The following is a 12,610-nucleotide window of genomic DNA, read 5'->3' as shown; positions in this document are numbered from 1 at the left end:
CAATTAACGAACCACCACAATACCCGTTGGTAAGGACGGATCGTGACACTGAGGCAGAAGCCCTAAAGGTACCTGCAGTCAGGAAAATCCGGCAGGATATGTTTTGCAGAGATGTTGCACATTATTGCAGTTATTCCTACTTAGTATGGAGACGAGAACATGTGAAATCTGTTGTGCCTATGTGCTTCTATTACAAAGATCTTTCCATATAGGATCAGCATTGGTTGGACTTTGACAGTGTACAAAAAAGGAGAAATCTTCCACACCTTAAAAGGTTTCAACCAACATTTGTGGCACTAAGTTTCAACAACAAAAGAGAGGTCCTGAAATACTTGCATTGTTCACACTGATTTGTTAGTCCATATAAAGTCTGTTATCCTTTTAATCTGCCTCTCTTCAGTAACTTTAGTTTTCTGTATATCTGCTGGAATGATGTACACAGGAGTGCATTATTACACAGAGTGGTTTACATCTTGCAGGTGATGTACTACAAAACAGTGCTTCCTCTTTTGTTTCCCATACACAGCATCTCCAGCAAAGTTCATTTTTCAGGCTTTGTGTTTGCTGTGCCGCAGTAAATACTTCCTTTTGCTGTCATTTCAGTGACCATTGCTGGATTTCAGGAACATTCTGTTTCCCAAAATTAAAAGCAGTCTCCTGTTCTTGCTGTCTACTGCACTGCTTAATCTGGACAATCCATAAATTGCAAGAATTAATATTTCAGGCTTAGTTCCAGAATGTAGTTCCCATACCTAGTATAAGGCAGCCAAGTGTGTATAGCTTTAAAAGTCAAAAAAAAAAGTAATAAAAAAATGGTGTATGAAGGCTGGGAAACTCCTAGAGAACCAAGTGCCTCATTCCCCCTTTTCTGCCCCACTTTCCCTAGTGTTCCTACTAAATTCCTTCTATCCCCTTGGCCGTCTTGGCCCCTGTTTGATTGAAGCTTTTTCTCTTGCTTAGTTGTCTGTTAACTATATGCATGTCCTTTTTGTCCTTTTTTTCTTAATCCCTTCTTCGCTTTAGCACCATTTTTTGTTTTCTCCCAATGCCAGGAGGAGATTCCCAGTTGAGTTTTTCCCTTAGAAATCTCATGACTCTCAGAAATCTCTGTAGCTGTGGGAGAAGGATGACAACTTTCAGCTCCTGAAGTTCCATTGGCTGCATGAGAATCTCAATATATCAATATACATATATATGTATATGACCTCAATTTGTCAACGTACATATATATGTATATAATATCAATATGTCAATATATATACAAAAGCCATCACTTTTTTGTGTTTGCAGGGAAGACCTTGAGAATTTAAAAGTTGAAATTTCTGTGGTCAACCAAGAACTGTAGGCAGTCTGTTTTAAAATAAAATACTAAAAAATACAAAAAAGTACCTAGAATGTTTGTGCTTTTTAGTGTTCAGTGTTGGCAGTTCACTGTTCTGCTTATATTTACTGTGTGGAGTATTTTTGTGCAGCTCCTGGGTTCGTTCGAAATGCCTTTAACACACATGTAAAGAACAGATGCCAGCTCAGAGTAACCCCCTGTGGGAGCTGCCAGCATCTGTGGTGGCAATGTAAGAGGAGAGAGGAGCTGCCTGGATAAACAGATACTCTGTCAAGAACCTGAGGCACAGACAGGCTCTGGAGTGATGAATGTTTTATTTAACACTTCATCTGCTCCTGCCCATGGTACGTGAGCGGCTCGGAGCGTGCAGCCTGCACCCATACTGGTGGGATTTTAACCTGGTTTTGTTGGCATGCAGTCTCACACCAGACACGCCGGGGTGCATTAAAGAAGGCACATGGCACCTTGCTCAAATGTGTTACCGTTATTAATGATGTCAGCAGATGTAATTGCCAAGTTACCTAATACGCTTTGAGTGCCATTGGGCCATTCACCTTGGGACCAAATAACTCTTACTTTATCTTACATACCTTAAAATGCAGCTCTGCCCCTCCACAGTGATGCAGTAATATTTATCAGAAGCATTATCCTCAAATGGCATCTCCATGTGCAACAACCTCACAACAATTCCAGACCTGTAGTATTATCGAAACATTTTGCCTTAGAGATTAAATTCCCCAATTTCCTCAAAACTGCAAAGCTTAAATATGTCCAGCTTCAATTCAGCATTCCAATCTTGGAGTTTTCTAACCATAATGGTTAGTCCTTATATGGCAATTTTGTAAAGGGAGCTCCAATTAAATCATAAAGAAAATTAATTCTATATATAAAGATGGAGAACCCGAAGCATTCATTGTTAGTTCTGTATCAAAACCTGGTGACAGGTTCAGAAGAACCCCAGTATTTGTCCTGGGCTGCTGCTCTGTTCTCTCATCACTCCTGGCAAAGGGGAATAAAACCCTAAGTGAGAAGGCTGGGGAAGACAGATTTCTGTTTGAAGGCACCTTGAAACATCTCACTGTAGAGAATGGAATTATGTCTTCCCATCACTCACTGTGAACAGACACTTCTGACATGGCGTGAAGAGCCCAGGAGAAATTTGTGGAAATCATGTCACTTTTAGCTCAGCATTGGAGAAATCCACACCTTGAGCACCTACCACTCTATTGTCCTCACTTCCATAAGTTCATGAGTGTGACGTAATTGTCCTGGATTCAAACTAGTAAAACAGAACAGAATTACATGATGACTGCACTTTTGAAGTGATAAATGATAATTTGAGGACAGAATCAGTAAAACCCATTCTTAGAGTCAGCCAATATCCAGAGGTATGAGGTTTACAGAATAACGTGATATTTGTATAAGCAGCACTGTTACCTTATATTAAAGGAAAATTTAATATTTTCCTCATAAAGAAAGAAGGCTGGTTGTGTTGGAAGTACATAAAGTTGTCATGTACACACTGACTATCATTACTAATGATACATTTTACAAGCTAAAGTTTTATTCAGGCTCTCTTTCCTTTCCCCTCAGGTATTGTCATTCCCCCTTTCCACTTTTTTAAATCCAACCATTTAAAACTCCATTTTGTGGAGTCTGCTTCCTGCCATGTCTTGAGGATATTTTCACTTGTCTCAGAGCTCTTCCTTGTGCCAGATCTGCAGAGACCTGTGTGGGTTTGAGGGAGAAGATGAAAGCTGAAGGGGTCAATGGTGCCCAGTGCAGGCTGGGCACTGCAGTGCCCCTGGGCCCTGCGGGCTCACCTGAGCGCAGTGTTGCTGTTTCTCTTGAAAACAGTTGCTCAGCATTCTCTGCCTTGCATGTGGGCTTCCCCAGCTTATGATCTGCTCTTTTAAAGCACCAAATCCCTCTTCCATTTCTTTTCACTGCTGTATTGGCATTTTTTGTACTTTTCCCTAGAACAGCTTTCCTGACTCTGCATCTGAGTGAGTATTTTAAGGTTCTTATTCCAGTGTTGGGTGCCCACAAGGGTCTGTGTGCCCAGACTGTTGGGACATGGCCATAGCCAGTGTCTGTGCCAGGGACCTGAGCAGGTCACACCAGCTTGGACCTGGAACACATTGAGGAGCAAACCTGAGTAAGTCGTTGTAGAACTCTCCTGTGGAGACCTTTGCAGCAGTTTGCATCCCTCTGTGAGTGATTTAGCTAGCATCAGCAATTCTTAAAGGTTTTATAGCTGACTGTCATGGAAACCTCCTGAAAAAGAAAATTAATACTTACAAGGCAGTACCACAACATAAAAGTTGCATAAAATGCTGTTATTGATTTATTCCTTCCATATTCTTGATTCCATAATAGAAGAATCCCTATTTTTGTGTGCTATTGTCTTTGTGAAAATCAATGTGTTTGTAAAATGTAGCCTTGACAGAGAGCATTTCCTCAGATCTAACAAATTTACAATGAAGGAGCTTTTATCCTTGCCCCAGAGATGTCTTAAGACATTTTACAGCTGCAGATTGGGTGTCTCATTGTAGCCTCTCCATGGCTTTAGCAGGGTGCAGACAGCTGCTGGATCATTCCAGGTAACTGAGGCTTCACAGATCAACTCCTTTCTCTGGAGTCTGCTATGTTCTGTCTCTAATCATGCTTTTAATTTTGCCCATTTAAAATGTTTCTTTAAAGTTGCAAAATTAAAATCAGATTGTCAATTCATCCTTACTTTGTTTGATTTGTACCTTGTTTAAAAGCAGCACAAGAAGTTTTTTCCAAGATGAGAATGTTCTCCATCTCATCTAAGCACCAATTGTGATTAATTACAGATCTGGTGAAAACACCATTCCTTTTCTGCAGCTGGCAGCAGGGTTTCAGAAGAGAGGCAGTGATCAGTGATGTTTCCCACTGCAGAACACAGACGTGAGAAGGGCCGGTCCCACCTGCACAGGACTGTCCTGATGCTCAGAGCACCTTATGGCTTTTTCTTCCTGGGGGCAGAGAATGAGAAAACACTGATGTCTTTTCTTAAATTTGATCCACAGTTTGGCTTTCTCTCTAAGTCCTGAGACTTCAGTTATCTGAATTTTACATTTTCCTTCACCTGTACTGCCTTAGCAAATAGGGGGAGCAGGAGCAGGAGCAGGAGCAGGAGCAGCAAGGTTGGAGCCGGAGAACACGGGAGCTTTCCCTGTCCTGCAGGAATTGCTTTGGCTGCTCTGTATCTTTAAGGGGCTGACCCTATCCCACGGGGAGCCGCTATAAAGGCAGGTAGGCAGCAGTGCCCTGCTCAGGGAGCTGGAGCCAAGCAGGGGCAGCTCCTAAAATGACTGGCCACCACAGTTGGGGATATGGGCAGGCTGACGGTAGGTTATGGCATTTCCGTGCTGCATCTCTCTTGTCTTCCCCCACTCGTTTTCTTTCTAGAGCTGTTGCCTGAGCCCTGCAGAGCTGCCTGCATTTTGATGTCTGCAAGAATCAAGTATATACAGCAGGTAATTAATTACTTTATTGATAATCAATAGCACCCAGACAGCGGCACCAAAAGATGTGCAAGTTTACATCTGCTGCCTTTCAGTGTTGCAATCAACATTCCTAAACTGAGGGAAGCAGTTTGAATGCTTTGAGTTTTTTTCAGACTGCAGATATTACAGATGGGTCCCTTTCCAAAATGCTGTTATAAAAAAAGATTACCTGTGTCTCTCTCCAAAAGCAGTTCTGTTAGGTAAAGCAGATTTAGTAGAGCAGTAATAGATCTCCGGATCTGTGCAGTTACTGAAATGTGATATCTAGGCTTTCATAAAAGTGAATAAAATAAGCTATATGTTATGTATGTCTAGTACATCAATAAATTGTACAGATCAGTATCAGATCTCTTACAGAACAAGTTATGCTTTCTGATTTGACAGATTTTAATTTAGTCCTCCTCCTTTGCTTCCCACCTCCAAGGATGCGTGTCACAGCGCAGGGGGGGATGTGGAGCTCCTGAAGGATTGCCACAGTAGTGTTGTGTAGTGCCTGGATCCTTTACAGACAGGGTGGATGAGTGGCTGATGCTGGCCAATGAGACAATTGCATAACTTGCAGGAGTCTCTCTCCTTGCAGCAATTATTTTAGCTGCTGAGTGTCCAACAAGAGTCTTTTGTATAACCTTCAGGGGTCAGTCTCTTTCTTAACAGCAATTCCTTTTGTTTCTGTGAGTCTGAAAGCAAGTTTGAATACCAAGTGAAGCTGGTTAGTGCTAGTAAGTAATGTTATGTATTTGTGCTTGTAGCTAGGAGAATAGAGCTATGGGTACTCTTATGAAGCTTGTGAGAGCCAAATGATATTGCCTTAGCTTGTGTAAGAGCATTTAATTCCTAAATCTGCTTTCTAGGCAGGCTGAGAAAAGATATTATTTTATAAGCTTAGCAGAAAGTGTCAAAGCCAAGTAACAGTGTAATAGATCACTGTTGTGTTATGTAAGCTCAAGGAGGCTAAATACCTGTGCTTGATTTAAAAAAAGCTTCCCCTTGTGAAAATATGTGAGAATGCTACAATTAAAAATGTGCTTCTTGAGAATCCTGAAGTACAATTGTTACTGTTACACTTCATGCACAGAAGCAGCAGAGGAATTTAATTGCTGCTTTCACTACCATAGCAAAGTAGAAAATGAGCCATAAGAAACAGGAATTCTTTGATATGGATAGGCTTTCGTTATCTCAAATGGCTTAAGAATCTTCCAGCTCTGGCAGCAGAGTTCTGATATTCAACTGGGCTTTTTCCCCTCTCTATTGAGGTCAGGAAGTCCCAAAGCATTAATTATCATCCTGTATCCTTCACTCAGGTTAGAGAGATACCATAAGGGGCATGAGTGAAGAATGGAGCTGTCTCAAAGATTTACTGCAGTCATAAAATTATTTAAAAATAACTGCATAGTCAGTAGCTAAGAGATTGAGTCATCTGCATCTAATTTGAATTGCTGGAGCTTTTACACTCTCTTTCCCAGGGAGAATTAAATGCTTTTTCTTTGGGGAGTGTGTTTGTGCATGCAAATGTTTACCCCTGTACCCACCTTGGAACACCTTATCAAGGTAACTGCAGCCTCTGCAGAGACAGAGTGGCACAGGTGACTGGGGGTACAGCAGTCTCTGCCATGATCTCCTCAGTGTGTTCTGGACAAGATATTTGAATCCCCATCTTGTTGCAGCCTGCTTGTGCTAATAAAACCACACCAGCCTAGAATTTAAATTAATTTCTCACATTCCAAACATTGGAGTCACTCTTGCTGAGCAAGCTTTATTTAAAGCCTCCTGCAAACCCATAATGACCATTCTGTGTATGGTGGGAAGGAAATAATGCTGCTTTCCTTTGCTTGCTGTTGAAGGCCCTGCTGAGTGGCACAAAGCTTACCCCATTGCCCAGGGGAACCGCCAGTCCCCCATCGACATCGACTCTGCACGGGCAGTGTACGACCCCAGCCTGCAGCCGCTCGTCATCTCCTACGAGTGCTGCACCTCCCTCAGCATCTCCAACACGGGCCACTCCGTCATGGTGGAGTTTGAGGACACTGATGACAGGACAGGTGAGACTAGCACAGCCAGCTAACTCAGAACACCAGCTCCGGACTGAGTGGGGGAAGTAATTAAGCACATTCTGTACGGAGTAACTTCTGTGATGTATAATTTCAGCTCAGAACAAGGCATGTGACTGGAGCTGTTTATATTTTGTCCTCACTTGGAGCCTCTCTAGCAATGCAATATCGCAGATCAATAAGTGTTTCTTCATTAGGAAAAGCTCTTGCGTCAGGAAAATGAGAGGTTTGGTTGCAGTTCTTTTCTTTTAGATGAGAGTTGAAGTTTGCTGGGCATTTCTCCAGCACTGCCAGACCACATCCAGGACCCAGAGTGGGGATGTAAGCTCCTCAGTGCCCTGGTTTGTGATCACCCCAATCAAAGATGCCAATTCATGTGCCAGCTCTGGCTCAGTGCCCAGCTCCCACCCACAGGGAAGGGAAGAGGATAAGCAGAGCTGGGTCATGCAGCACAGTCATTATAATAATAATCGCTGCACCAATTTGTACCTGGACAGGTTACTGTTACCTTGCATTTTCTTCTTTCCTCCCTGACTTGTAGCACTTTAGTTTCTTCAGAAATTAGAAAATCTTCAGCTCATTCTGGGTTCTGAGTTGGTAGCAGCCAGCTTTGGATGTTGGACTGGCTGCAGTTGTACATTATTCTTGTCTCAGCCCTTGGCGGAGAATGTAAATTCTTTAAGTGATTGATTATTTCTTCTGTTGGGTCTGTTTCCATGGTAGTGCTTTTACATCTGGGGGTAGGGGAAGAGCATTCAAATGGAGATGATAAAGCAGCTGATAAATGGAAAGAGTGCATTAAAAAAAAAAAAAAAAACCAAAAAGAACTGGAACAATTTGTAAACTTATCAGCTGATTTAATCTTCCTTTTGGGTGTGCTGATTGATGCAAGCTAAGTAGGATACCTTGATACTGAAAACAAATTACTTTTTCTGTGAAGTGGCTTGTTTGTCCTGGTAACCCTTTGAAATAAGGCCTAAAGGTCAATATTCCAGACATCTTGTTTTAAAATTTCTCTTCTGGAATGAATTTAAGAACCTGCTCAATGGGATGGTCAAGTTTTTAAGCATCTTTACTGAATTTGCAAAGAAGACTGGATGAGCATTTTCCACTTTTACTGCGCAGATCTGTTTAGAGTGTCACCCTATAAATAGAATTTGTAAAACCTCTCTGGAAGTATTATCTTATCTTGGTAACTACTTCAATGCAATTTTCAGCTGAACTGTATCTGTGTAACAGTGAACTTTATTAAGCTTTAGAAGTTTGAGAACATCTATTACTCTGCACTTAGACACAGACTCAGAGCACCTGCCAGGAATGAGACCCTTTCTACACTAAGCATGTCTTGTTTCAATAACACTTTTTCAAGGAAGATGACTGCTAGGAGTGGGAAACATGATTTAAACTGCTTTTAGTTGTGTTGAAATAAATAGATCTAGTGACTCAAAGCTCTGCATAAATGACACAACAGAATCTTGACAGTAATCCATAATAGGTAAACTTCTTAAAATATTAGGGACAGGTGATGCATTCTTTTGCTAACTTTAGAAAAACGTACTAGGAGTATTTATATCCTTAATTAATACTAAAACCTTTGCTTTGGCAAGGCCAGTTTCCTGCATCAAGGCCAGCTGGAAGCATGCACATGTGGTATAGCACTGTGCAAGCCCCAGCTTTCACTCTAAACAAAATGTTATGAACTGCACTGAGGATACAAGCTGTACTGATATTAAATGTAATTTCAATTTTCTTAATGTGAGACTCTGATCAGGTCTTGAGGTCTGTTGGACAAAGTGTATTAGATTTGGTGGCATATAAAATTACAGGGATTACTGATGCTGTGACAAAATATCTTCTATAGGTGGCATCTTAAACATTTGTCTGTGCTTAGGTGTTATTTCTAAATGATGTATGAAGTGTCTCTGTGGCATTTCCTTACCTTTAGAAGGTGATTTGAGGTTGAGTGGTGTCGTGTGAAGTACCAGCTATTATATTTCCTCTTTTATGGGATCAGGTATTTAAAGGAAATGGAATATAGATAACCTCCACTGAAAGTAAAGATACTGTAAGAAGGAAATACTTATCTGAATTGTCTAGCTGATGTTCAGGGTATAAGGTTTCCTTGGAGCCTTCTCCTCTCCAGCTGAACAATCCCAGCTGTGCCAGCCTTTCCTCCCAGCAGAGCTGCTCCATCCCTCTGCTCATCCTGGTGCCTCCTCTGGGCTCTCTGCAGCAGCTCCAGGTCCTGGCTGTGCCGGTCCCAGGGCTGGGGCAGCTCTGCAGGTGGGCTCTCACCTGAGGGGCAGAGGGGCAGAATCCCCTCCCCTGCTGCCCACGCTGGGCTCAGCCCAGGGCAGGGGGTTTCAGGGCTGGGGCAGGGCCAGCTCTCACCCACAGCACCCCCAGGTCCCTCTCCCAGGGCTGCTCCATCTGTTCCACTTGTATTTATTGTGTTTAACAGGAAAGGCATAAGTGTGGTTACCACATCTTCATGTGTCAAATATGCTCTTTCAAGACAGCTAGAAATTCTGTACAGGTAGCCACACAGTGTTTTTAATTTACATTTTCAAATGAGTTTTGATGCTCTCCATGAATAAATCCATCCCTTTTAAATGCCTGGATGATGCATCTTTTGCACGCTGGGAGAGGCTGCTGGCTTTTTTCCACTATTGTGCCAATAGTGGTTAGTTTTACTAGCAGGAAGCTGAAAAGTCAGAATGCTTAAGCTTCTTTATTTTTATTTTTTTGTGTGTGTTCTTCTGCCTAGCAATCAGTGGAGGGCCCTTTCAGAATCCATTCCGGCTAAAGCAGTTCCACTTCCACTGGGGCACCACACACAGCCAGGGATCAGAGCACACCATTGATGGAAAACCTTTTCCTTGTGAGGTAAGGAGGATGCATTTTCACAGATGGGATTATTTCATGCAAATGATGTTGTCACATGACTTTGTCTGCAGTGGGGGCAGGATTAGGATTCTGATTCCTTGCTCATCATGGGAAGGTCAGCTATCCCTGCCCTCCTAGCTGAATGGGGAGAGGAGAGATAAGGACATGAGGAAAGGCTTGTGAGTCAGGATAAGAGCAGGGAGAGCTCCCTCACTAATTACTGACACAGCAGAACAAAAAAATCTATTAACAACCAAATCAGAGTAGGATAATGACAAATAAAAACTAAATCTTAAAACAGGTTCTCCTCACCCCTCCTTTCTTGCTGGGTTTAACTTTAGTCCCAGCTTTCTCCACCTCTGCCCTGAGTGGTGCAGGGGGATGGGGAATGGGGGTTGTGCTCAGCTCATCCCAGGCTGTCTCTGCTGCTCCTTCCTCCTCAGGGGAAGGGCTCCTCACATCTTCCTGTGATCCAGTGTGGGGTCCCTCTCACAGGGGACAGTGAGCTCCTTGAGCTGCTCCAGCCTGGTCCCTTTCCATGGGTGCAGTCAGTCCTTGAGGAGCTGCTCCAGCCTGGTCCCTTCCTTGTGATCATGAGCTGGGGAAGCTTCTGGCAGTTTCTCACAGAAGCCACCCCTGTACCCTCCCACTCCCAAAGCCTGGCCATGCCACCCCCGTGTGGGCTGTTACAGAAAACTTGCCTGGTTCCTGCCCACACTCGTGGACCTGTCCAAAGGATTGAACTGCTTCATGTTGCCATCAATGCCTTTGACACAAAACTGTTCTGTTATGAACAAGTGCTAGTGCTATCAATGAGAAACCACGTTCATAACTTCGATCGCTAATTTAATTCTTAATTGTTTTCTTAATTTCTTAATTTTTCTTTAAAGCTTCACTTAGTACATTGGAATGCCAGAAAATATGCAACATTTGGAGAGGCAGCAGCAGCTCCAGATGGCTTGGCAGTAGTTGGTGTTTTCTTGGAGGTAAGAATTGCAAAAATAGAATGTTTACATGATAAAAAGCATTATGCTGTAAAGTGTTTGAGGACTATGCCACATATTTAAGAAGTGCTTAAGGAAAACAGACGACTTACTGGAAGCATTAATGCATTGCAAATTGCTGAAAACTTTGGTAGGAATGTTAAGATTTGAGTAAGAAAGCAACCCCTAATTAAAGTGTAGTTATAGTCCTTATTTAACCAGTCTATTCCATTCTTTTAGATTGGAAAAGAACATGCCAGTATGAACAGACTCACTGATGCTTTATACATGGTAAAATTTAAAGTAAGTTCTAAGCTTCTTAAATTTGCTTCTGGGATATCATTTAAAAATCACGCTCATGTACATCTTTGAGACAAAGATGAAAAATCACCCGCCCACAGATCCTCCCATAACTAGAACATAACTGTAGTTGTAGCTTCTTTTTCCCCTCCAAAGTTCATATTATTTTTCTAATCTCAGGTGCCTCACAAGGCTATGCTGACCCCACTGATCATCCAGAGGTTCTACCTTTCCCAAAAAAGTCTAAAATCCACAGCTCCCTGACCCTTGAGACTCAGCTCTTAGACTCAGCAAAATAATCCTTTTGGATCCTCCTACAGCCTGAAGAATGTTGCTCTAGACTGTGGTACTTAAGGCAATCACTACTTTAGGCAACACCCCCTTCTATTTCTACCAGTCTTTTGCTTGATGTATCTTCCTCTATCAATCCACCTTCCTCTAATTTTAGACTTGAAGGTTTGATTTTTTTTTTAAAGCCAATATTTACCATAGCAGACAATAACTATAGGATTTAAATTTTCCTACTAAAATAGATGAGAAAGTAATGAAACTAGGAACTCTGCTGTGATATTATCTATACTCATACTGAACACTATATACAGAACACACTTCCTGCATTATTTTTGGGCCTGTTGTGACAAGAGGTGAATTTTGGTAGATACAGTGGTGCAGGACCTCAAAGTCCAGTAAGCCAGTGTTAGGCATCACGCTTGCCATCTACTTTTGGCTAACAGTTGTAAGGCAGACAAACCTTAACATAATTTTCCTTTCCCCTATTTTTAAGGCTACTTCAGCATTTTCTTCTCTTTCAAAAAAGGTATTTTACCTGCACTTAAAAGGATAAATTTCAAGTCCATTTTCTTTTCCCAGGGAACAAAAGCTCAGTTTAGAGGCTTCAATCCTAAATGTCTCCTGCCCTTGAGTCTAGATTATTGGACATACCTCGGTTCTCTGACAACCCCACCCCTTAATGAGAGTGTGACATGGATAGTGCTGAAAGAACCCATAAGAATCTCTGTGAAACAGGTAAATTTCTGATGCTCTCTGTTATTGTAGCATTCAATGCTGGATAAGCAGGAAAAGACTTTTGAGATTAGGCCAAATTAAGTCTCTGAATATTTGGCCTGTTTAATCCTCAGGCTTCTGTCAATTTCTGTTAATACTCTCTAGGAGCTTTGCTTGAACTTGTTCAATTAACTGATTAAAATATACTGAATATTTCCTTTTAGTCCTTTTTAAAAAAACATTACTGTTGATTGCCCCCTTGAGCAGTGAATTGTTTCCCCTGAACTTCCAGCTGGAGAAATTCCGCATGCTGCTCTTCACCGGTGAGGAAGACCAGAGGATCCAAATGGCCAATAACTTTCGCCCCCCTCAGCCTCTGAAGGGGAGAATTGTTCGAGCTTCCTTCAAGGCCTGAAGAAAACTGATAATGGCCCTGAGATATCCAAGAGCTTCCACATGTGAGATACTCTAAACAGAAACTCTGGTCTACAGACCACTCATGGAACGCCC

General features: G+C 42.1%; 1 protein-coding gene across 1 annotated transcript; it reads left to right on the top strand.

Moving 5' to 3' along the window:
• The first annotated feature begins 4,679 nt into the window (after positions 1 to 4,679).
• Positions 4,680 to 12,515, top strand: CA7 (carbonic anhydrase 7). Its single transcript, XM_041462844.1, has 7 exons — positions 4,680 to 4,719; positions 6,720 to 6,917; positions 9,694 to 9,812; positions 10,703 to 10,798; positions 11,036 to 11,098; positions 11,966 to 12,121; positions 12,393 to 12,515. Exons 1-7 carry the CDS (start codon positions 4,680 to 4,682, stop codon positions 12,513 to 12,515), a joined length of 795 nt encoding a protein of 264 aa, XP_041318778.1.
• Positions 12,516 to 12,610: the final 95 nt, after the last annotated feature.

This window comes from Pyrgilauda ruficollis, unplaced genomic scaffold, assembly GCF_017590135.1.
Source record: "Pyrgilauda ruficollis isolate IOZ18807 unplaced genomic scaffold, ASM1759013v1 scaffold160, whole genome shotgun sequence".
Taxonomy (NCBI): Eukaryota; Metazoa; Chordata; class Aves; order Passeriformes; family Passeridae; genus Pyrgilauda; species Pyrgilauda ruficollis.
The sequence above is the reverse complement of the archived record's forward strand: the minus strand, read 5'-3'. Positions and strand labels throughout refer to the sequence as shown.

Excerpts from the sequence above, each read along its gene's own strand:
- CA7 (XM_041462844.1), top strand. The coding sequence starts at position 4,680 with ATGACTGGCCACCACAGTTGGGGATATGGGCAGGCTGACG. Across the intron at positions 9,813-10,702 it reads GAAAACCTTTTCCTTGTGAG|CTTCACTTAGTACATTGGAA; the intron begins GTAAGGAGGATG and ends TTTTCTTTAAAG. Across the intron at positions 11,099-11,965 it reads TATACATGGTAAAATTTAAA|GGAACAAAAGCTCAGTTTAG; the intron begins GTAAGTTCTAAG and ends TTCTTTTCCCAG.